This window comes from Empidonax traillii, unplaced genomic scaffold, assembly GCF_003031625.1.
Source record: "Empidonax traillii isolate 1590-97213 ecotype Southwest subspecies unplaced genomic scaffold, ASM303162v1 scaffold90:size2128546, whole genome shotgun sequence".
In the NCBI taxonomy this organism is placed as follows: domain Eukaryota; kingdom Metazoa; phylum Chordata; class Aves; order Passeriformes; family Tyrannidae; genus Empidonax; species Empidonax traillii.
In genome coordinates, this window is record NW_020955283.1 from 1,270,650 (window position 1) to 1,296,154 (window position 25,505).

Sequence of the window (25,505 nt, forward strand, 5' to 3'; positions counted from 1 at the left end):
TAGAAGCTATACAGAATATGAAGGTTTATTTCAAAAGAATACATTTGCAAGAATACACATAAATGCACTCGATGTAACAGTACCTTCTGCAAAAATAGGTTACATAATACCCAGTAATGAAAGAACAATCTTATTTCTCTACAAATTAGAAAGCAGAGATAACAGCCTGGACAACCTTCAAAATGGAGGTCACAGTTGTGTATGCTGTGAGAAGTTGCTAACCTTAAAGCATGACACCACAGAGCTAATGTTGGCAAATCAAAACTACTAGCACACAGCTGCAAACTAGTCTTTTATACAGGATTAACAAATATTTTGGTTCCAATTTATTTTTACACAGCTCTAGTGCTTCAGGGAAAATGCTTATCAAAGATACACAAAAACTGTCCAAAATTACAACGTAACTATTAAAATGCCTCCAAAATTGAGAGGAAAATAATCATGTTAAATTAAAAAAATTTAACCAGGACTTCCAGACAAGATTTCCTGTTTTTAATCAGAGAAAAGTTTACAAGAGATTTCAATAAGTTATCTTGAAACTGAGCAGCTGTAGATCTTAGAATCTTCGTGGAGGTCCACCTTTAAATGGCTTAAATCCTGAGCCACTTCCCCTCTGCATGGAATTGCCTGTGATCTGTACAACTCTATTAATTGGTGAAGAGTTACTGGAAACAAAGGTATTAAAAAAGTGTTAAGTATCTAAAACTCTTGCTGTACAGGTAATAACATTCTTACATCTCATATCATTCAAGTGTTAAACTGTTAAGTCTCACAGGAAAAGAGACTTTGCAAGAAGTCCTTCATTCCTGTGCTGCCCCAGCAATCCTGGGGAGCCCAGTGCTGGCAGGGAAGGCAAGTTTGGAAGTTGTGCAGCAGCCACAGCAAGTCACGCTGCGTGACTGGCACTGCTGCACTTCCTAAGGAAACCAAAACTTGGAGAGCTCAGTAGGGAATGGAGAGGGAGGAGCAGTTTCTGTACCTTGTATGTGGGGACATCATGCCCCCTCCTCCACGGCCATCTCCCATTCTCCTCGTGTCGTGGTACCCACTGCCCTGGGAACCAGGGCCGTGCCATTCTTTCCTTGGTCCAGTTTCACGACTGTGGCGTTCGACAACGTGTCTGTCCTCGTTGTAGTGCTGGTGAGAGAACCACAGTCAGTTGCGCCCAGAATGAAAAGGTATTTTACCCACAGGAAACAAGCTTTTCAAGAAAGCTAATTCTACAGGTTCCATAATACACATCAGTCCAGCACCTTTTAAGATTTCAGTCCATAGGCAGCTAACACAGGTTTACAATATTCCTGTGAATTGTAGATAACAGGAACTTAATTCCAGTGATGAGTGTGTGGGTATGCAGGAGTGAAGCTCCATGAACTCATACTTTATTCCCAATTCTGCCCTGATCTCCTAATCACTAACAGAAAATTCAAAGAGGAACACGAACACTTTTTAAATGCTTCAGGACCTACTAGCAGGAGCAATTTAGTCTGTAAAGACAAGCCATGGAAGTTTTTCTCTCCATAGCATGTTACAGATTACAAGGACAAACTGCACTGGAAGTAGCAGGCAGTGTGAGGTTAAGACCCTGAAAACAAGATGACAATGAAATCTTAAAAGCTTTATCATCAACTCACTCAGGTACTGTATTATTGTATTGTTCTGATCTACCATTAAGATTCTAGACATAAAAAGAATTGGGTAAGTTTTCTGCAATTTCTTGGGTTATTAAAAAACCCGACAAAAAAAGAACCTTTACCATAAAGCAAACTAACCTGAGAATGGCCTGAATACTCGCTTATCATTTTATGATGCTATATGGTCATTTTTCCAGCATGAATCTGCATTTTCCAGCCTCTCACTCATGCAGACAAACACACAAGATGACTCACTTGTCCTCCACCTCTTTCTGCCATCACGCCTCGTTCTCCTTCCCTGCCTCCGTAGCCGGAGGCACTGCTGCGGCTCCCGGGAGGGGCCCCTCTCACGTGGCCGGACACTTCCCTTCCCGACCGGTCTGGCCTGTCGCCTCTGTAAAAATTGCTTGCATCAAAATTTGAGTTTCAGTATGATTGAACTGGTACCCAATCGCAGCACATGTAGACAGCAAAGATTCCTCTGGTTTGCAGGTTCCTACCAACCTGCAGCTGACTGCTTAGAAACATTCCTTCATGTCTACGTGGCTCTCTAATAACTGAAGCTCACATGGGACTTGTTTGTATCTGTATCCTGCACAACAGCCTCCTTACTCTATTGTGCTACACACAATTAACAGACTGCTGGGAGTCAGCACCCAGTTCACAGATGAGATTTAGCATTTGACAACCTACACGCAATTTTTTCCAATGCTTTTGGAAACCGACTTTGCTGTTCCTTAGGGGGAGTGGGGTCTAATCTTTCCTTGTTCATCAGTTCTTGAGGAATTCCTACTGTGGATGAATTCCACAAGAATCAGTACTTTCATTGGTTAAACAGCAAACTTACCTGCCATCCCGTTTGTCTGTGCTTATGCTTCCCTCACTCTTCCAATTTGTTTGCCTAGGTGGGTTGGAACCAGTCTCTCTGGGATGTCTCCCGTGTGAAATTTCGGGTCTGTCGTGAATTATCACTGTTCTCCTTTCATCTCTGTCTCCCCGCACTTCCCGCCTGTCCGTGTCCCGAAGTTCACTTCGTGGCTGAGGGGGTTCATTTCTTCTGGACTCGCTGAAGCTCTTGGGATACCTCTCAAACCCTGGCTCTTCTCTTCGTGCTGTTGGGCGAGTCTTCTTTGCCTCCCCTTGATTTACAAAACGATCTCTCCTAAGTTGTTAAAGCAGGAAAGAGTCATTTGCTTGTCTCCCAGTTCTCTGCACATGCCTGAGTATATAAAATATCACCCATCTTTGTATTCCATGTTTATTACTAGATATGTGGTACAGATGTCAAAGATCCTTCCCTCCCCAAATTATATTTATTTCTACAGTTCTAATTTTGAGCTTGAGTTCTAACAGCCAGTTTAACATTTCTTTATGCATTTATTTGTTCCCAATTTGGTCAGTGTAATTTAAGCAGTTATAGGGCCTCCTTTTTGCCTAGTATGAAACAGAGGGAATGATGGATTTCCCGAGTCAGCCAGAAAATATAATGCTAGTTCACTGCAGTGTAAAAGTAGAAGTCCAGAAGCTACAATTACGTGGTCTTAGCTTTGTATGTGGTTATTGGAGATTTTTAATGGAACCATGAATTTGGATCTGAAACCAGCATTTACTGCACAGTTATACAGATTCTGATGAATGCTCTCAACTCTCCTTAAATCAGCTGCTTTTAGCCTTGCTTCTTAAGGAGGTGATTTACCAAGTAGGACACATCTAATCCACTGGAACCTACTTATGAATAGATGTGAAAGAGAAATAACTGCAAAAATTCTTTCATAATGTCTCACAAAAAAGGCCACCAGGCAGCTAATTTAAAGTCCTCAGAGAAAAGGCAGATTAGATTCCATGACATAAACGGCCAGTTCTGAAGACACAAGAAATGTCAGGACACTACTGAAATTCTGCTGCATAAGAACTGTACAAAGCCCTTAGCAACATCTTCAGTTTTGAACAGTTAAGAGTGAAACCCACAGAGATGCGGGCAAATACCTGCCCTATTAGCTCAACCTACCTATCAAAAGAAGATGATGGAACAGAACCTTCTGGATATCGTCCTCGTTCTCTGTGATCAAAGTCATTAAACCTGTTCGGCTGGCGACCGTAATCTGAGCCATGGCCAAAACGTGCATCTGTGTCCAAAGCCATCTTCTTACTCTCAGTCCAGTAAGGATCATCCCTCCTTTAAGCAAAACAAAGGAACACTCACCAGTTACATATAGCCAAATCAAGGCCTAATATGCAGAAAACTGAGGGTCAGTTATCTGGCTTAAAAGATGTTCATTTGACCTTTGGAAAGCTGCTAACAAAGAGTAGTGAACAAAATAATTTAAGAAAACCCCAAAACTAACCACCCCCTTTAGAAGTGCAAACTGAAGAGACAAAATCCCAGTAGAATATGTAATAAAATCTAAGCAATGGCATATTGTGGCCAGCAGTTTAAAAACAACAAAAAAAAGCAACCAACCAAAACATCACTGTAGCAAAATTTTTCCTTGAAAATAGCCTTCCAGGAAAAAAGTGCCCTCTAGAAAAAAGTAAACCAACCCACCCAACAAACCCACACCCACAAGTCTGAACAGCTTTCTCAGGAAGAACAGCGTAGGAGACAACACAGCCCTGCTTCCTAGAAACATTTGGGTACAGAGTCCCTGAGCTCAGAATGTGAGACTAAGTGTATAATCAGCAGCCTTGAAAAATGAAGCCATTTTTATTCCTCTGGTGAAGAAATACTGGTGTTCTGTGCTATTGTATCTGCCATGATGACTTACATTTACTTTCCAAATGGCAATTTTATAGCTAAGGTCTCAGTCCTGTTCTTATAACCAAATAAAGATCAAAGCCAGTTCAATTCATGTGGCTCAAACAGTAAATGATAGATGTCATCAGCTTCAGTAAAAATTAAAAGCCTGACTTCCCGAACCACCTATTTAACAGAAATATGAATTCTTAACAAAGCAGAAGCTAGAATCTTCAACCACTGAGGCAGAACAGCTTTTCTCGGCAAACAGACCGAATTGTGTTATGCTTTTGATCATGCAATGAGAATTAATTCAAGCGATGCTCCTCTAATTTCAGAAGTCCTTCCTACGGATCAGGAGTGTTTCATCTTTGGCATAAATGCCTGTCAAAACCAAACAAATGCCAGACACCTAGCTCTTCTGTGAATATTGTTTCAGGCACAAATGCATTTTCAAGTCTGACACAAGGCTGGGAGCTGTTTCTTTTTACTGAGCACTGCGAGAGAATGGTTTGAGAATTACCTGTGATCTACATCACGGGGCCTTTTCAAAGAATTCCTCTTTTCCTGCTCATAGCGGAGCTGCTGCTGCTGCCGCCGCAGCTCCTCCCTCTCGCGGGCAATTCGTTCTGCTTCCTTCCGACGTTCCTGCCGTGAGAGGAACAACAAACAAAACAGCTCTTTATTAGAGATACCTACAGAACAGCTACAAGTATACTGAGTCAACCCTGGACAGTTTTCTGCTAAAGGCTCTCTGCTGTAATTCATCCTTGGGTAGCATTAGGATTAAAGAGCACTGGGAATGCTTCTCTAAAAAAGCAGACTACAGCTCTGAAGATGCTACTGACTGTTAGACAGAAATATCTCCGGTGATTTCTTGTATTACTACTGTATTTATTGCCCAGAAACACACTTGTGTTTGGCTGGTTCTTTTATGAAACAAACAGGGCTGGGTGGAAGGGTGAAGAGAAAAATTCACAAGTGCAAACCAGGCAGTATTCCCAAATGACACTGCCCCAAATCCACATGCACACCTGTTCAATCCGAACACGTTCCCTTTCCAAGCGCTCCCGTTCCATCCTCTCCCTCTCCAGTTTTTGCCTTTCAATTTCCAGCCGTTCCCTCTCCCGCTGTAAGCATTCCTCTCGCTCGTGCATGATCCGTATCCGCTCACGCTCCCGGCGCTCGCGCTCCGCAATTTCTCTTCGCCTAAAGAAAAGAGTTAGAAGAAATTAATCTGAAGAATTTTCTCATCCAAAACTAACACCCCCAATAGGCACAGATATAGCAAAATAACTATTTCAATGTAAGCTCTTCACAGAAGTTCTTGCACCACAAGTCTACTCCCTTCAGCCCTAAGTTATTTACAGAACCATTAGCAGACAACTGATAGGAGAAGTTACTTCAAGAATCATCATTCTTGATGTATTTTATGCTGAATTCAGATTTCTCAGTTGTCATTTAGCACACAGTAACAACAATGTAGCAAAGAATATGATTTGGATGTAAAATCTTGCCCTCTTCAAGCTAACAAAAAATTCACTTATTGTTTTCTGTCCAAGAAGTAAGACAGACAAACAGGACCACTCTGACTTACACAGGTTAGCAGACTCACGAACAGCTTTATTTTGCTTTTTTCCTCCTACCTCCCATAGTACAGATTAGAAGTAGCACAAAAGACATTTTCTCCTTTAAACTTTATGCTTGCTGAGAACTGCTTTGTTTAGCAATTGTTTTAATTTGTTCAGGGAAATCCAGCTAACAACACTACCCATTTAAGTGTCCTTTGCCAACTTTTGGCCACATGAAAACAGCAGAACAGGACAATCTGGTCCTTCTATTTAAGATTGTATTACATTTGATTTGCCTTTTAGATACATAACATTCTCTCTTTCAAAACAAATAAACAAATACCAAACACTATTTCTGGCCCCATCCCCTAGCCTACTTCTCACCTTTTCAAAACCATAACTGGCATGCGGCAACACTTCCGAGACACACCCCCCACAACAAACTCTAAGCTATGTGTGTACATATATGGCTACTAGAGGATTAAACAGAAATTTTGGAGTTTGTTATTCCCATAAAGATACTGTTAGGTAGAGCCCCAGACTTTAACATCTGAGTAGAAGGCTTGACAGAATGCATTCTGATTAGATTTCTAAGTATAGTATCTGATCAATTAATGTATAAAATAGCCTTTAGCAAAAAGTTGAATTACTACCTTCGGAGTTCAACAGCTCGTCGTATTCTTTCCAATCGAACCATGTGTTCTCGCAATCTCTGTTCCTTCATCTTTTCAAAAGGCAAGATATCCTTTCTACCCCTGTATTCCCTGAATTTCACTTTATCTTGAATAATACGCTCTTTGTTCCTCAATATCTGTGGCTATAGATAGAGATTACAAGGGTTATTTCAGAAGTCTCATTCATTTAGGGAGATTTCTGGATGCTATGTTTAAATTATCATTAATGACTTAGCTATCCCAAAGCATACAAAACTTCTAACTAAGCTTAACAGTTTGTGAGAGTTTATTGACTCTTCAGGGAAAATATCAACTGCAAGGCAGTATCAAATCAGGTAAGGAATGCATCAAAGCTATAGATACTTACTTTATCAAACCTTCCCCTTCTAACTGTCCTAGTGTGGCCTTGGTCTCCTTTTGCTTGGTCTAAAACTACAACTTGACCTGGGCTTTTACCACCTAGTGAAGAGGTGAGGGGGAAAAAAAAAAAAAAAAAAAAAAAAAAAAAAAAAAAAAAAAAAAAAAAAAAAAAAAAAAAAAAAAAAAAAAAAAAAAAAAAAAAAAGAAAGGTTTAAAAACACACACATATATCACTATTTTTCTATTACAAATTTTCCTTAGTAAAATTTCTACATCTCTAAATTGGAATGGTACTGGTAGGACAAGCATATCAGCATATCTGTAATTAAGTATTCTTATAAAATATGGAAGTAATACACGTGTTACTGGAACCTAAAAAAGAACAGACATTTAACTGCCTGGTTTCCAGTAAGAGTAAGAACATGCCCCCAAGACAAGTCAGACACACAGACTCAACAGGAAGAAACATGGCTAGATGGCATACTTATTCTTTTCTTTTCTTCAGTTTTTTTAGTGGATTCTTGATTAGGGCCACTTGTTCCATTATCACTCTTCTCATCTTTACCTTCTGTTTTCTTGGCTTCTTTACTTTCTTTTTTTTCAGATTTCTCTGATTTCTTTTCTTCTTTTTTGGTTGATGGAGTTCTTATTAGGAAAAAGAGCACACAAATCCAGTGAGAGGAAAATTCACCTCAGAGGATTTTCACAAGCTCTGAAGACATGTGAAACGTCTTACTTGCTGGCTTTATCACTTGACACTGTCTTCTTATCTCCTGTGCTCCTCCCTGAACTAGACTTCTCATCACTTTCCTTCTTCAGCTCCTTTTTGGAGGGATCACCTTTCACCTACATTTTTTTTTTTTGGCAAAACCAAATAGGTTAATACAGATTCTGCTAAAAGAGGAGTTTATTTGGGGAAAAAAGTCTTCATCTTCTCAAACCTACTTTCTCCACAGAGATTTGCTGGCCGTGCAGCTCTGTCCGGTGCAGGTGCGCGATACATCTGGCCACTTCTGTGCTGGAAGACATCGTTACTATGCCGTAGCATTTCGCCCCCGGGCTTCGGGCGTTTGTGACCACCTTTGCACCAAGTACCTAAATAAAAAGGTAAAATTTAGGTTTGGAGGGAGGAGTTTCTAGTAAGGAAACGACTCCAATAATATTTTTACCCTAGTATATAAAAAACCAAACAAATTCACCCCTACGGCAACGTAACCCCCATCCCACTAGAAGGGCCGACACTCCAAGTTTTCAAAAGCATGTAATTCCACAGGAAGCTGCAGCTTTAGGAACTTTATCCTAACTTTCATATCAAGCCATATTAATGCTTGCATCCTGTTTTGACCAGTTATCTAAATCCTTCTTTTAATAGCTGCCAAAATTCATTCACAGAAGCACCATTGACCCGAATTTGATGGTTCATTTCTGATAGATGAACCCCCACATAAAAGTCAGCAGCTGCCAATTAACGGCAGGAGGCTGTATGCAGTATTACATATTAACTCAAAATGGGAGCCAATTCTTCAAGATCACCTAGCAGATGTGTCAATTAAGCAATTTTAACAATCAGCTCTGACACCTGCTTCTTGAGAAAGTATTAAGCTTTGTGTTCCTGCTCCTTGCTGGAATTTCCGTAGCTACTGGAGCTGGTCTTCTTCACATAGTCATGCTCTAAGGCAACAACTTTATCTTTCTAGCAGCCTGTAATGGTACAGTCATTTAGACATTAAATATTTCCCAATTTATTTAAAACTGGGAGGCTAAGGAAATATAGGAACCAACCACCTTTACACCGAAAACAGCCGAAGAACTGGAAGTTTCAACAAAATATACTCTCAGGTTTCCACACCTGTGAATGCATTAAATACAACACCTACTAAATTCACTAAATTATATGCAATAACCAATATACATACTTGATATTCACAGTGCTCAGGTTCTAACTAGTTCCCAAGATGCAATAATGCCATAACTGCACAGGCTTACACAAACACTACAAATTCACATAGTTAGTAGCAACTCCTTTGGGAAAATGAGAACTGAAACAAACCCCATTTTTAGAAGACTGCTTAGGTTATAAGGATTCTGCATTGTTCTATAGAATTTGTATGTTACATTAACCAAAATCAGGAAAACAGACTTAGTTTTAGCAGCTTGTAAAAACAAAAAAATATTTAGTCACTAAAAGATCCCTAAAGGATCAAACATTAACTGTCACATTTTTTTTACCTATTTTTCCCATGCATAAGCCCTCAGAACACATTCTAAAAACAGTCTCCCAAAGCAAAGCGTTCTATAAAGACTATTTATGTTATAATTTTATCAAGTAGCACATTATCTTGCACTCATGGTTAAATACAGGTGCTACAAAGGAACATAGGCATCATTATTTCAAAAGCCAGCCCTGACCAGAACATTCAAATATTTGTGAAATTTCTTTTGCATTTATCTTACCTTAACAGAAATAAAAGTTTCTTATAAAATGAACATATAGTTCTTCCTGTGTGCATGCACTTATGGCTCCAAAAAGTAGGGGGTTTTAGATTGAGATGAAATGTTTAACCAGAGCAAACTTTTATTTGAAACAAGTATTACTCAATTTCCGTAACTAAAAAGAGGAGAAGGAAGAGACACACACACACCACACACATGGTATCACAGCCCATAAAATACCTTTCCATATTTGCCAAAGAGATTTTTCAAGTCAGCAGCTTTTGTGTTGGAAGACAGTCCACTGACCCACAGGTTTCTAGTTGAACTTCCGCTGCTACCACTAACACTGCTCGCGCTTCCTGAAACAAGTTTTACAAGACAGCCAGAACATTAAGGAGACAAAGGTACCATGAGTATTTAACTACACTGCTGCTGAAAAGAGAAACTTAGCCTGTTACCTCTAAGTAACTGTTTATCTGGTTACCTTTCTTGAAAAGACTTCTATAGGAAAAAAAAAAAAAGCCATAAGATTTTATTTATTTAACCACGTATTGAGACCAACGGCTTGGTTAACTTGTACTCAAATGACAGAGCTAGAAAATACAATTCAGTGTTAAATGCATGTTTATCAATAACTTCCATTTAAGAAAATGGTTCTTTTTTGGCACCCAACATTTGCTCTTCACCAGGATGTCTGTAGGCTCCTGACTTTACCAGAGACAGCACAAAGGTAAACAGAGGAGACCCAGATAATCGCAGTCTCAAGAATCACATGGTCCGTTTCCACAACCTTCTTGAAATATCTGACCTCCACCTAGAGCAGCTTTTTAAAAATACTATTAGATGTAGAATTGGATACAACCCATCAAAATGATTCCCATATCCTAAAGAAAATACTAAATAAAAGCTGGAAAGACATTATGTGACTAAACACTCCTCCTGTCCCATATATTAGCTATTTTTGCAACACAGCACTAAGAACTCAAGAGATTCGTGTAATCTCATTCTCATCATCTCCTAGCTTTGTATTATTTAGTTCATCATGTTGTTGTTTGCTGCTAAATGTATGAACTGCTTTTTCTGGGTATGTTAAAATGTAGCCAGTCATACAAGCGAGACCAGAATGGGATCTCCAGCTGACCAGTTGGAAAATCTGGTGATATGTAGAGTTTTAAAAGGTAATTTAACCACCTTGAGGAAAAAAAAAACACAAAACAACAACAACAACAAACAAACAAACAAAACCACCACACAACCAAAAACAAGGTAGTTTGGTTTCTACAATGCATCAAGATTAACTAGGAACAAAAGGCAACAAAATTCAGTTATGGTCATACTGGAGTTATTAGATTAGATATAAGGAAGAAATTCTTTCCTGTGAGGGTGGTGAGGCCCTGGCACAGGTTGCCCAGAGAAGCTGTGGCTGCCCCAGCCCTGGAAGTGTTCAAGGCCAGGGTAGATGGGGCTTGGAGCAACCTGGTCTAAGGGAAGGCATCCCTGCCCACAGCAGGGGTTGGAATAAGATGGTCTTTAAGGTCCCTTCCAACCCATAACACCCTACCAGTTCTGTGATCTTGATAAACTGTGATACACCTATAATTTAATTAAATAGCTTTGGCTGTGTATTTTAAGAAAGCCTTACAACAGTTATTATTAGTTATGATATATGCAACATAAGTGAAGATCCAGCAAACCTGCTTCCAGCTTCATTGTAAGCACATAACTACTCATGAAAAAAATCTACAAAAGACCAAATTATGTCTGACACAAAAATTTCCTTGCAGAAACTCATTTATCAGGTAAAGTTTAATTTGTCTGTTAGTGTTAATGCCAGAGATTCTGTCATAAAGGTTTTGACAGAGGTAATAGGTAAAATAAGGAGACACATGAGCTTATACAAGTGCACTTGTTCAACTCCGAAGCCGCAGTACAACTGGTGATGTTAATGTGCTCTTGAGCTCCACTATGAATTTGTATAATTCATAATATATGGTTTTATGGAAACAGATAGAAACCCCAAGGCAGACAAACAGGTCCAAATTTAATGCACTAAACAGCCACAAGTGAAATTTTGCAAGCCTGCATCTCAACTATTATATTTTGTTGAGAGTTCAGTTCATTTAAAAATGAGTCAGAACTACATGCAATACAAAAAATTTCACTGGCATTTTGTTTAAATACTTGCAATTATTTTTTGCTTGTTCTGCTGTTAGTTACAGCAAGCTTATCTGAAAATTACAGCTTTTCATCAAAACAAAGACTTGGGAAATGTTGAGTGGAATTTGTTCCCAGAAGTATTTTGAAAGAGGGGAATATATTTCTATTGAGTCTTCAGAATAAGTATTTTTGATCTTATGAGGAATCTGGCATAAGGATAAACAAAATAAACGGACACATACCTACAGCTAATGATTACTGCACCTCCAGTATAATTCACTACAGCTGGCTGAGTTCAATCATAAAAGCCAATTTATTTTGAGGCAAGCAATTTCTCAGTCAGGAAGGTGTTTAGTTCAAGACAATACTACCCTAATTTGTAGTAGTTACCTTTATCATCCTTTGGTGTTGTCTTGCTTTCTTTAGATTCCTTAGTAGAGCTAGAGAAGCAAATTAAAAAAAATCAGAAGGAAGTTGAAACTACAGAATTTGCTAAGTGTTGCATTTTATACTACTAATACTAACAGACAAGTTAACATTTCAAAAAATAAAAATGAAAAAGGGCCAGACTGTATATTTGAACAAATGACTCCCTTATGGATTCTTGCACTGATTTTCCCCAAGATGCCTGAAGATCTAGATTTTCTGACAACTCTATTCAGTGGATATATGGCAATCTTCTCCAGATTTCAGGACGGGGGCTTGACTTCATTTTGTGTTCTTAGAACTGACAGCTGTTCATTACCATCATCACAAGGACATTTAAAAAAATCGTCAATTGGAAAAAAATAAATAAATGCTGACAATTCGCCAATGCAATCAGTAGGACATAGTGTCTATACGAAGATCTTGAATTTTAAAAAGTAACTTATGGCGGTCAAAAAACCCATAGGCAGGAGCATAGGACACTAATTACAAGATTCTTGCTGCTACCCCCTTAATGTAGAGTGATCTTATTGAATGCTGGTACTCAGTATCGTAAAGAACTGACATAGAAAAACAAACCTCTTTGCTTGACCAGAGGCCCCAGTAGACGAGGGACCTTTCTTCAAAGTATCCTTTTCTTTGTCTCCAGATTCTGCTTTCTTTGAACCTTCTCTGGCTTCCTTCTTGACGGGATCACCCTTCACGCAGTCTTCCTTCTTACCATCTTTATGGTTCTCAGTCATCTCATAGTCCTTGCTTTCCTTCTCCAGGCTCTGTGAAATGGTATCCTGGACATCCTTTGGCTTACTTGCTTCAGAATCTGTAATTTTCACATTTTTACCTGTTTCTAGGAGGTCATCACCATCAAAATCCAGAGTGATGGCATCTTCGGCCTGGATTGTAACCGATATGTTATCATCCTCAGCTTCTTTCACAGAGGTGTTAGCTTCCATCTCTTCGTGAGCCGTGTGATCAGCCTCAGCTAGGCTTTCTTCTGAAGGAAGAGGTTTAGATACTTCTTGTGTACCATCACCAGAACCTGCTTTATCTAAGAGGATTTAACAGGAATAAATATGGCAAAACAAGAAGTTTAAACAATTTCATATGCATAAGCTAGAATAGGACCTAGAAAATACAAAGCCAGTTATTAGCACTGATGGAAGGTTAGAAAAAAACACAAGGTGTATTAACACAAATATAAATCCTTTACCCAGGATCACTTATTCTTCATGGCAAAACACATTTTTCTAGAGACAAATACCAAAACATTAGGAGGGAGAATATGGTTCCATCCTGGAGATACCCGTTCTTCAGAAGAAGTATCCATTTTCCAGTTTAGGATTTAGCGTTCCAGAAGAAAATAGTTGCCTTGGACATTCACAGTTTGGTTTAATCTGTCTTTGAATCTTCCCAGTTCCAGGACTTCCAAGCTTCCCAAATCCGACAGAATTACAGTCTTGGAGAATTTCAGCCAGTCTTCCATGTAGGTGTCCTCTTTCCTTTTCCTTCCAAGCAGTAGTTTGGCAGTCAAGTGAGCTGTACAAGGCTGCTGCAGAACGTGGAGGGGTGAGCTTTAATCCAGAGTTCGTAGACAAATGCTCCTCACTCTTCATCCACTGGGCAGATTTTCCATCTCAGTCCCACAGAGGCATCTCCAACCGTCTTCTTTAATTTGTGCAGATGAGACACTTCAGCCACAGGGTCCCTCGTAAATACGGAGTCTGTAGGTTTATCCTGTAACTTCAATAATGCGTTTACTCCATCTTGTGTAAAGTGATGGTGTTCCATGTCCTTTCCAGTCCGCAATATGTAGAATCCTTAAGACTTCTGTCCAGGAAGTCTGTTTGCCCAAATGCATTACATTCCTTCTACAGTTTCACTAATGAGCACAGCTTAAAAAAAATGGTGGCCATTCCATAGGTTTCCAAACACTTGTTTTACCATCCTGTATACAACTGGCATTTCTAAGTGACAGGAAGCCAAGCACATGATAGTCCATACATTTGTTGGGTGCTCAGCTTCAATGTGAGTGTATCCTTTCACTCAACTAAACATCAGTTACTGCAGTGCAAGTCGGAAGCTTTGGCATCAAGACTTACCGTGTATTAAAATCAGAGCCCTTGAATACTATGTTTTTTCATTAAGAATCATAGTATTTCAGCTCTATGATACATCCACCACAGTAACTGATAAGTATTGTCATCAACTCTTAAGAGTGAAGTAACTCTTAGGAGTGAAATAAACTGACTGCAATGATTACAAGTGCTGAGCTTAATGAGGAGACATCTGACACTCAGTGCTGGAGACAAGCCTAGTATTAGTAGAGATTGAATGTTACATGAGAAAGTTGCCTACTCTACCAGACTAAGACCTCTGAACTCTATTAAACTTTAAACATACCTTTCTCATTTTCTTCATCTTCACCATCCTGCAAGAAAAGGAAGTCAAAACTAAATGTCTCCTATTTTGAAACTTTAAACAGAACAATTCATATTTTCCAGAGAGCTTCTATTCTATGAAGGCAAATTATTGAAATGAAAGCTGTTTCTAAAGAAAAGATTGTCTAGGAACCAAACCTGTGCAACATCCTTATCAAATCACTGAAAATTTTTTTTAAACTTCACTGGCATCCATCTGCAACACTTGCAGTTTGCAGTTGGTTGGAACATGCAGATATTGTCTTCCCCCCCTTAACTCAACAGGACATTTCTAAACTGTTCCATGTCCTGCTAAAGCCTTCAGACTGGATGTCACACTGCTGATTGCTACTTTCAGAGAAATGCAAGCAATCCATCAGTAGCTTTAAAAGCTTAAGACAGAACTCAGAATCTAGGTAGCCTCCCTCCAGCACGTACTGAAAAACAAAACAGTGGTTTTTAATAGGGACTTACTTCTTATTAGTCTCTCTGAGCAAGAGATCTATATGAGATGTCCCTTTTCAGACATCTAGAATTCCATGTAACTCAGAATGAATTTCTGAACTTAGAGACGTTACAGATTTTGGTATAAACAACAAAAAAACAACCTCAACCAACCACACCAGTTCTGTGCTCCCCCCATTCTCTAAAGGCAAACTTCTAAACCCCTGTATAGGCTGTATATACTACAACAGCATTTGGAATAGCCCTTTCATATAATTTTAAGGGAGTTTGAAACATTCTTTGTAAGTTTATGCACTGAATACTCCCAGATTGCAGATGGGAATTTGCATTTAAATAGGACAACTTATTTGAAATCACAATTATGTGCATTATTAAACATTTGAATGAAAGCTTCCCACACTGTTTACCTTTACTGTATTACATCATCTGACTCTAAGATGAATGCTGGAACAAAAAAACCAGTCTAAAGTGATCTTTTCCAACTAAACAGACACGAAAATCAGCTTAACAGAATGGATTTAGAACTCACGTGGACAGCCGGAAAAGTGTAACCTTCTACATCTTGACCTTCATTTTCCTATAGGAACATAAAAGGGATTTGCTTAGAGAACTTCTTCTAAGAACTCAAACATTCAGAGATTTAGTTAAGTCAGAAAACATTTCAGTTAAGTGGATACTCAGTTTTCATGACTTACACAATCTGAACACTGAACTGAAAGACATGTCACTACTAGTACAGGGGAAAAGGAACCACTTAGGAACCAACTCTGTGTGGACTCTGGCAGAATTTTATCAATCAATGTCATGTTTGTCTCAGGACTACTCAAATACAAATCAAGGCAAATAAAAAGAAAATAATACCTTTTAGAGTAAAAAGAAGCATCTTTTAGATGCCTTCAGCAAGACAAACTGAAAAACTAGTTCTGACCTCCTAGTAACAAACACTATGAGAAATGTACATTTATGTAAGGTATAACAAAGTACCTGACTTTCAGAATTCTTTTCTGCATCTTCTGCTGGCTCCAGGTTATGGTATCTTTTCTTTTCTGCAGATGGTTGTTCTTTAGAATTCAAGTTCTCATCTTCAACAGGTTCTTTCAAGTCTTTCAATTCATCACTTCCATCTTGATCACTTGTATCTTGAGTCTCCAGTTCACTTTCCTTTTGGTGTAAACACAAACATTTGGCATAACTAATGGTATCAGCTTTACTTCAAACAGTTCACAGCTACAATCAATGTTTCACTGCTAGATCAGTGTCTCACATCCATAATAAAATTCAGAGCATGTTCAGACCTTCACCCCCTTAGGAATCCCACTGTGAACACAGTGAAAACAATGCTCCAAATTTCCACAAAATGGAAAGAAAGAAAATGGAAGCTTTGTCATTAACTAAAGCCAAACATTAAACTTAGTAACAAAATGAGAAAAAAATTTTACATACTTTTATTACCTTGACAAAGGAATCCTCTTCAACTGAAGCATCACCAGTTAATTCATCAGCTTCCTGCTTTTTACCTGAAATGATGGGATATGCTATGACTAGAGTTGCTGTGCAGAGCAGACTTTCAATACTGATTATGTGTTTGGCCTTAGTTTATTATTCTCTATATAGTATAGTCTATCTGAATTGTTCACTATAACATAACTCTCCCAAAATTGAGTAATTTTTAAGCTAAGGAGATGAAATGTCAGCTGAGTGAGCATAAACAATCAATGCTGTTGGATAAACAAGCAGTTTGCATCCAAGTCAGTGATTTTAATACCAATCCTTCCATTTTGAGTGATAACAGAATTTGGGAGAACATTGAACTAGAAACTAAACATTTCTAGAATTACTGAAGTTAACTAGACATTATAACCTGAGACTTTGGAAAGGCCTTGCTTTAAAGGATAATTAACATCACTGAAAAATTAGGTCAGAAGGGACCTCTAAAGGTCCCTCCAACCCAAGGATGATGGGAAGGCTTGGGATTTTATCTGTCTGCATCTTTGAGGATCCACAAGCAAGGCAACTGCAAGCTTCTCCTTTTCCAGTGCTTTTCATCACCAGAGGGAACAACCGGCAGCAGAACTGAGTAAGGTGAAGCATGCCTGCTTTCCACATATGCTTTACTGTACTAAGGGCCTGTTCCATTGAGGAATTCTGTTCTTCCAGCACAGGCACACTTTTCTCTAGTAAAGATGTCTCTGCGGTGTGAATGACTAGACATGGTTTCCTTTGGAACCCACTGCATTTCCTTAATCTTCTGCAAAAATAAGACCAAAGAACACTACATAGAAGTGCCTCCACACAAACACACCCTTTGAAGAACGTTCTGTCTCTGATTCAGTCTATCAGAGACCAGCCTATGTAACAGTTCTCAGCGGGAGGTACAAAAGCAGTTCTGTTGGGAAGTGGCTTCACTGAAACTCAGTGCGAATTCAAATGCAAATGAGATAGTAGTCATACTCTGCACTTCATGCTTTATTTTTTGACATTGCATCTTCCCTCATGCCTTCATCCTCTAATGAATGGCCAAATCAATTCTACAGATATTCCAAAGGAATATAAAAGAAAAACATAAGCCAAAGTTTGACACAGTATGGACATCTCTGTTGGTTGGAACAGTCAATTTTTGTCAGCCTATGGTCTTTCGTACACAGTTCCCAAATTGCATTTCAAAGCTGGAAAACACTCAACTACAGGGCAAGAAGAGAGCCTAGTGTTTAGGTTCTCCTTGTATTCCAGCTGATTTTACTCATTTCCCTGAAAGGCAGCACTCTGACCATGCTCATGTAAAAAGCACTTTGTTGTTGTCAGTGCAGACACACACAAGTCTCCAGGAAAAGACACATGGCAGAAGCCATTACCAAGACTGCAGAACATGAGATTTTAACATTCAGACCTAAAATCAGTGACTTCAACTAAAACAAAACAAAAAAACCACCAAAATTCCTGTTCTGTATTTGTAATGCAATAGATTTGTGAGATTTTGGTGCAAAAAGTCAGCTGCACAGGTATACTAAGGGAAGGTAGGTCTCCTGAGGAAGAGGAGTGCACTTACACTGGAAAGACAGTTTTTGATGTGCATCACAACTGATGCCTGAAACCAAGGCTAACCCAAATTCTGTGTTACCATTTTAGCACACTGTGATACCATCTACAGCCTCAGGTGTCTTCAACATAATGAAAAGCATTTCATACACATATTCAGCTGTTTTCTGCTCTACCCTCTCACATCTCAGTTCATTTGTTAAACCTGAAAAGACCAAGTTTTTCCTGCATCCCATATTCAGCTAAGCATTCACAGAGACAGGCAAGCACACACAGCAGATGCCAGACATATTTAGCAACTATCTAGCATATACTATCATGAAAGCTATTTAAATTCACTCACTTTGCCTGAGGAAATATGGCAGGTGAACTAGAACAGAGACTCTATAGGGAATCGAAAAAAAAGACAAAGCTACCTCAAGTTAGTCCCATCATTCTGCAACAGCAGCTACAAAACTGCATTTTATTGACAGGTCCTCATCCAGAGGAAGTTACAGCATTCACTAATGAAGCTGTCAGTAGCTTTTGTTTGCTGCTACTTCAAGTCAGACAGGAATACATGATTTCATTAGCCCTTCTTTACTCTGCCCGTCTTTGCAGTAAGTCCAATTTACTCTTGAATACCAAAGGTATTCCAAGGCATAACCAGAGCAATGACCTTCATTTTTCAGCTTCAAGCCAGAAAGTGGCAGAAGTTTGCTCTCCCTCTCAGTTCTGTGTTTCAGGTTACTTTGCTCTGGGAAGAGTCACATTGCTCAGAAGTGGTTCTTCACAGTTCTGATACAGATCATTTTCAGGAGCTGGCACAGTAACTTGCCAACAAGCCCAGTGTCCACAAAAGTTCAACATTTGTCCAGACTGATACTCATCCCCAGTGGGCTACTGAAAGGCACACTTGGCTTTAACTTCATATAACTAAAATCAGAGTGCAACAAACACCTTGCAGAAACCAATCGTTTCTGTGAACTCACTCCAGACCAGTGTCGACCCGAGTAAAGAGTATGTTAGAAACCACAGCCAGAACTGCTGGACCTTCTGCAAACAGGCACAGTTGGTCTCAAGTCACACGAGCTGTCAACACATGATAAAATTTCTTTACAGGTTTATCCAAGCAGTGGTTGTTGAAAATGTCAGTGGTGCACACAGCACTCCCCATAGATCTGGGTGCCTCACAACACAAACACTCATTTACCTTGCAATGGTGGCGCTTCTTCACCAGCCACGCTCAATCCCTGCTCTGGCAACGCCAATTGCTACACATAAAATTGCAACAGCCTATTTGTACAGAGAATGAACATTCTCCTTATAAGTACAAGAATTAAAACATCTTTAAAATGCTGGTTTAACATTATGCAGGTGTAGCTTTCATCTCATTTACAAACCTTACAGTAGCACAAGTTTATTCTATTCATGGTCCTCTAGAAGATAAATTCGGGCTACCTGACTGTTTACAGCATTACAGAAGAGTGTATTTTGGACAACTCTTGAACTAGACATCTGCATTTCAGGTAGAAGTGGTAACACACATCATAAAATTTTGGAAGAATTATTGTTTTTCTTCTGGCATTCCTGCTGAAGCCCCCAAGGGGGTTCTGTCACAACAGATGCTGAAGATGTGAAGAACACGGGATAGGAGATAAAACGGAGGAAGGGGGAAGAAAATCTTCACAATGGAACAAAATCTTTATAGCACTGAGAGATCTGCTGCAATCTGAACGGCATCATTTGCCACAAAATTAACAAAAGCACATTATCCTGTTCTATTTCTGTATTCTGAAGTGGTACCAGAGGGAACAAGAATATTTAGGCCTTTTACAGTGTCTGCAGGATACTGTTCTTAGTCATTCATGGTTTTTAGAAAGAAAGGCCTTTGAAGACCAACAGTGTACAACTTAGTTTACCTTGGTTTGTTGTGTTTGGTTTTGAGGGGATTTTTTTTAAGTAACCAAACAGTTTTAATAAGGAAGTCAGAATTATTTGGGCACTAGTATAAACCAGCCACTGTCAGTTGTCTGCACTTGATCTAAGAAACAGTATTGTCAAATTGGAAAATTCAGTTGGAAACTAGAATGGTACTTAAATCACAAACTAATAGGTGTCTAACTGGCCTTTGAAACTTGTAGTGCAGCAAATAAACACCTTTGCTCACATTAATTCTCTGAGGTTAAAAATTATTAGCCTAAAATCAGTTCAACCACACTAATTCCAAAATTTGTCAGGAAAGTAACTTTTCACCAAGTTATAATATATCAGTATTCAACAACATTTTTGACTGCAGGACCTCCAAATGAGTATTTACATAAGAAACATTTGGAAAATATTTCACAGTAGTAATAGGGTAACTTCCTTTACACACCAGAATAGGCAGCAGAATGTTCAGGCTTGAAAAGGGAGGCTTTTCCCAAAAACTGTCATCTTTGTACAAAAAGAGAAATTTGGCCATAGCTACTACATTCTAGGGTGGAGAAGCACAGCTGGGACACAAAGATTCAGCACCTGGCATTTGTTCCATCTTAAAAGTGTCAAACATTCACTGGTAAAACCAACTGATCTTACCTGAAAGCTCTTCTGATCAGCTGTTGTGCAGTTCTTTATCCCAAATATTTAAAGTAGTTTCCCAAAAAAGTGTTAGATCTTAACTAACTTTGCATATAGGATTGATCAAGGATTGTTGTAGGATTATTGAATCCTTCTGCAAGCATTTTTTTTTTTTACTTGTATGAAACTAAGTCCCACTCTTAGTCTTGTTCCTATTGCTTTCCCTTTTTGCACACATACAAAAAAAAAAAGCAATGAGAGAGAAAGATGTATCACTCCCACCACACACACACACACACACACCATTCCCACTCTAATTCAGCCTGGATCAATATTCCAGATCAGGTTTTTCTAACAGACAGCGCAAGGAAATCAGACATCACACATTTTCCACAGACCCTAAGAGCTGCAGGAACACTGGCTACAGAAGACATTCAGATCTAAGCCCTACAGCCATCTGACACACCTTGTAACTTTTCAGAAGGAAAACTCCCTTCCTCCCTCCCACTGGCCTCACTCTCTGGCTGCTACAAGGAGATTTATCCATCACTTCAACTCCCTGGCCTTTTCTGAAGATGTATTTTCTTCGTAAATCAATATCTAACATTCCTACCCTTCTTTGTACAGCAGTAATAGCATGGGGAAAAAATACTATAAAACTAGTAAGGTTGTTAATTCTACTGCTGTCCAGCAGTAAAATAATTATAGACCCATCAGTACTAGTCTGAAGCTGTGGGTGGAAACAAGCATGAGCAAAAGGCCTGGAGAAATCTGTCAGCAAAACTAGTAAGGAGGTAACACTTCTCCAAGTGAAGAGCATGTACAAACACAAGGACAGTGAAGATGGTTAATTTTAAATGAAAATTCAGTCCTTCAGAATTCAGTTAATGGGCATGCATCTCCCTTTGAAAGTTCCCTAGTGACACATGAGGGAATGGACTGTGGAAGTGTTAGATTTGAGGAATAGTTCCTGGTTGCTAGGAACATATTTCAGCTGAAAGCACCAGAGAGGGAGATAAATAACATTTGAATCAGCAGGTTAACACAGACAAGGAACAGTTAAAAATCGAACAATACATTATTTCACAAAGTTAGAAGTCACATAATAACATAAAAAAGATTTTCCATGGGCTAATCATTGAATTTTTCTTGTCCACGCTTGACAATTAAAACAGCACAAACCTCTGTAAATTTGGTACAAAATTTGCTTGTAAGACTTTTGTAATCTAAAAAGTAATGAGGTGCAACTCCTGAGCTTGCAAAGTGAGCTGATAAGGACTTCACAAACTCTGTATTTTACTTTGAAGTTTACCAAGAAGGCACATGTCAAACACATCCTGATTCAGCTGCACAGCAGAGGTGGCAGAAGCAGCTACTGAGGCCCTGCCTGAGGCAGCAGCAGCAGCACTACTTGGCAAACTACCCTTGCAGAAGCAGAACAGTGTAAGTACACAAGGAGCCAGTTCAAGAACATTATGCATATCATGAAATTAGTTTGGAGAACAGGAGGAGAAAAGGTAGCAGATAAGAGTAGTGTTTGTCACAGCAGAACATGTCACAGCAGAGCCATTTAGATCTCTACATGAAAAATTGTGGAAGAGTTTTTCTTATTTAGTTTCCAAGTAGTTTTCTTCAGCATTAATTACCTTGTCAAAGCAGGGAATAAAGTAACGCCACAGAAGAAAAGGAAACCACATTATGAAAGTTTGTTTCCTTTCATTTCTCTAATGTGTCAAAAGTACAGATAAGTTATTCAAATTTTCTAGGCAGACTGATTTTCTTATTACTTCACCCTTCACAGCACCAGACAAAAACATGAATAACCATTTCCACTGTAAAACTCAGCCTAAGACGAGTGACAGTGCTGTAAGATTACTCATTTCCTACAGCCCCTATAGCATATGGTGGAATATTCTGAGTCTAAATGTTCAATGATGAACGCTGTGTGTAAAACAGACACGTCCTTTCACAAAATTACTTGATTATGGATGCTCCCAGAACAACTTAAAACAAAAACCCAAACAAAAATCCCCTAGAGCTCAAACTCATAAAACAATACTTAAATTCTCAGGCAAAAGGAAACAGAGTTGAAAAGATCACTGCTAAACAGACCAGTATAGAATCTAAGGAACTGTTTTTCACAACAGAGAAACTGAAATCTCTTAATCAGACATTTCACAGCGAGTCTTCAGCTTCCATTCAGGAAATTCAGGTTTTAATCCTGTCTGCAGTAAAAAGCATGGTAATAAACCCACACAACACAGTCCTCTTCAGGGAGGGACCCTCTACCATGTACTACTGCACACCCTCACCAGTCTCGGCCCAGCACCTTCTCGTGGCTGAACAACCTCTCGGCTCTCCCTTTGCTGTTACTCAGATCCTTTCAGACACTACACACACTCATCCCCAGCACCAGAGCCCCACAGCAGCTCCTGTACCCACCCTGTACCCCTAACACCCCACACTCCGGATCTCTGTTAGCACAGCACACTCCAAAACCCTCACAGCTCATCTGCTCATCTCAGGATCTGCAGGCAGTGCAGCCACTACTCACATACCACATCACTGAACCCACTCGTTTTCCATGTGTACATATATCTCCAGCACCACTCTGCACTGCCTATACACAGTGACTGAAAACAGATGAGCGAGGCAAAAAATGTCTAACATGATGTAAGCCATAAACAGTAAAATCTCAGCTGTATCCAAACTACAGGCCACATGGGCCTCCTTGAAGGTGATACATGCAGGAAAAAACTACCTAAGAATATAAGGTATATGAACAGATCCTAACCTTTGCCTTTAGCTGGTTTCTTGGTGGGTGTGTCAGCCGAAACACTTATTTCAATATTATCTGGATCACCTCCTTCCTCTTCAATAGCCTATATGAGACAAAAATTACAATTTTTAATGGCTTTTGAGGGGAAGAACTACAGGTTGACTTCAGCAGAAATCTGTGGGGACAAACTATTCCTGCTGCATTTCAAAAACATTTTATAAACATTCTGGATTAAGCTTTTCCTCGAAGCTCGAGGAGAGGGAGGAAACACTAATAGCAATAGTCGGGAGTCTCAGCTGTTAAAATGACACTTGGGAAGCACAGCTTATCGAGGACCCGCACGTTTCCCAGTGGAAAGGTAACACTAGAAGGCAACAACGACATCCATGATGACACCAAGGGCAGCTTGAAAACAGGAGGACGGGGAGCACAGACACCCCGGAGCAACAACCTGCCGCGGGGCCCTCCCGGCGGGCGGGGCCGCAGGGCCGGGGACAGTGAGCGAGCCCCGCTGGCCGGGACAGCGCGCCCAGTTCTCCTGGGCTGCAGGACGGGGAGTGGGCACGGCGGACCCTCGCTCGGGCCGCGACGGCACCGCGGGGCACGTCCCGCCGCCCACTCCGGGTAGCGGCGGGCCCCGCCCCCGGACCGGGCGGTGGCGGCGGCCGGGGCGGGCCAGGCAGGGCCTGGAGCCCGCCGCTCACCTGCTTGAGCCGGGCGATGAGCACCGTCTTCACGCCGGTGATGTCCAGGTTGCGCCGCTTCAGCTCCGACTTGAGGTCGATGACGCGCAGGTCGCTGATCCTCTTGCTCTCGGCGGGCGGCGCGGCGGGAGCCGCGGGAGCCCCCGTGGCGGCGGCGGCGGCGGCGGGAGCGGAGGCGGCGGCGGCCATTTTAGAGCGGGCGGGGAGCGCGGCGGCCGCGCGCACAATGAGCGCGGTGCCCGGATGGAGCGCGGCCGGCCCGCGTGCCGCTGCGCACGCGCCCAGCGGCGCACCTGGCCCCGCGCGTCCGCCCCGCGCCAGGGAGGAGGGCGGGGCCTGGGGGGGAGCGGGGACCGCCCGGGGTCCCTGAGGGGGAACCGCCCCTGCTGCCTCTGCGGCCCCTGCGGGACGGATCCCGAGACCTGGGACAGGTAGCGGAGCTGGTGAAGGTGTGGAGCGCAAGTCCTTTTGGGGAGCGGCCGAGGGAGCTGGGGATGTTTAGTGTGGAGAAAGGAGGCTCAGGGGTGACCTTTCGCTCTCGGCGAGTCCCTGACAGGACGGCGTAGCCAGGTGGGGTCGGGCTCTGGTCAGGCAGGCAGAGGCAGGACTAGAGGACAGTCCAGCTGCACCAGCGGAGGTTCAGGCTGGACGTCGGGGGGAATTCTTGACAGGAAGTACGGGTTAGGCATTGGAATGGGCTGCCCTGGGATGTGGTGGAGTCACCGTCTCTGGAGGCGTTTAAAGAACGACTGGACGAGGCACTGGGTGCCATGGTCTGGTCGACACAGTGGTGTTCAATAGGTCAGAATCGATGATTTCAGAGGTGTTTTCCAACCTAAGTTGATTGTGTGATTCTTGAGTGCTCCGGCCACTGACTTGGAGTTTAGGAAATACCCTTAAACAATGGATCTGCTTGCGTAATTTTACTGTAAGTATTCAAGAAGTACACGACTAATGTTTTAAATTGTTAACAAAGTACCTCTTCGTATGATTTATTAGGCTGTATTTGCAATGGGCAATGGAAGCTGTTACCTCCTAGTTACCATTTCATTCATTTGCTGCAGGAACACTTCTGCGTCAATAGTAGAGGTTATAGCTGCTATTAAATCTTCAAATGGGGCAAAAGCTGTGAATTTAAGTACACGTAAACCAGTTTAAGTCACAAGAGTCCTCTTGTCCGGTCTCTTAATTCAGAAATTGCATACACATAAAAATGAAAAAATGAATGAGGGTTCATTTTATTTAACAAATCTTTGTTAAACAGCCTTTTGTGCAAATTAAACATCTAAAAGGTGTGTTACATTATCCTTTTTTTCATTTCAAAATGCATTAGAAGTATTTAAGTAATACTTTTGACTAGATATCAGTTAATAAACAGTAAAATCTATGTATTTAAAAGTTCAAAAAGCACAGAAGTCTTAAACCACACTTCGGTGTGGTAATTGCATGTATGTTTTAGCTGTATAATGCTGCTGTTGCACTTGGTACCAAGATTTTTAAAAAGAACAGTCTTACATAAGAAAGTAATATGTATTCTTGATGATGCTATTGTCTGTGATAAAATTTGTATTAACATC

The 25,505-nt window shown here is 40.5% G+C and overlaps 1 protein-coding gene and 1 long non-coding RNA gene across 5 annotated transcripts in view; one reads left to right on the forward strand and one right to left on the reverse strand.

The window, feature by feature from the left end:
- On the reverse strand, positions 1–24,117 carry SLTM (SAFB like transcription modulator). Of its 4 annotated transcripts, none has more exons than XM_027881530.1 (21): positions 23,929–24,117; positions 23,240–23,327; positions 16,324–16,388; positions 15,856–16,032; positions 15,401–15,448; positions 14,390–14,417; positions 12,569–13,037; positions 11,954–12,003; positions 9,647–9,765; positions 7,919–8,068; positions 7,710–7,819; positions 7,458–7,618; positions 6,981–7,072; positions 6,593–6,756; positions 5,403–5,577; positions 4,892–5,016; positions 3,643–3,810; positions 2,482–2,796; positions 1,890–2,040; positions 980–1,137; positions 1–665 (listed from the first exon to the last, which is right to left on the reverse strand). In XM_027881530.1, the coding sequence occupies exons 1-21, from the start codon at positions 24,115–24,117 to the stop codon at positions 557–559; spliced, it is 3,111 nt and encodes a 1,036-aa protein (XP_027737331.1). In that variant the 3' UTR covers positions 1–556. The 4 variants fall into 4 exon arrangements, with proteins under 4 accessions (XP_027737331.1, XP_027737333.1, XP_027737332.1 ...); XM_027881532.1 differs by having other exon boundaries at positions 7,539–7,618; positions 16,315–16,388; XM_027881531.1 differs by having other exon boundaries at positions 1,890–2,028; positions 16,315–16,388.
- A 168-nt stretch (positions 24,118–24,285) lies between these two features.
- Positions 24,286–25,505, forward strand: part of LOC114056384 — a 4,330-nt gene continuing 3,110 nt past the window's right edge. Inside the window, exon 1 of the long non-coding RNA XR_003570993.1 lies at positions 24,286–24,377. This is a non-coding gene — a long non-coding RNA (uncharacterized LOC114056384). The remainder of the gene's footprint in view (positions 24,378–25,505) is intronic.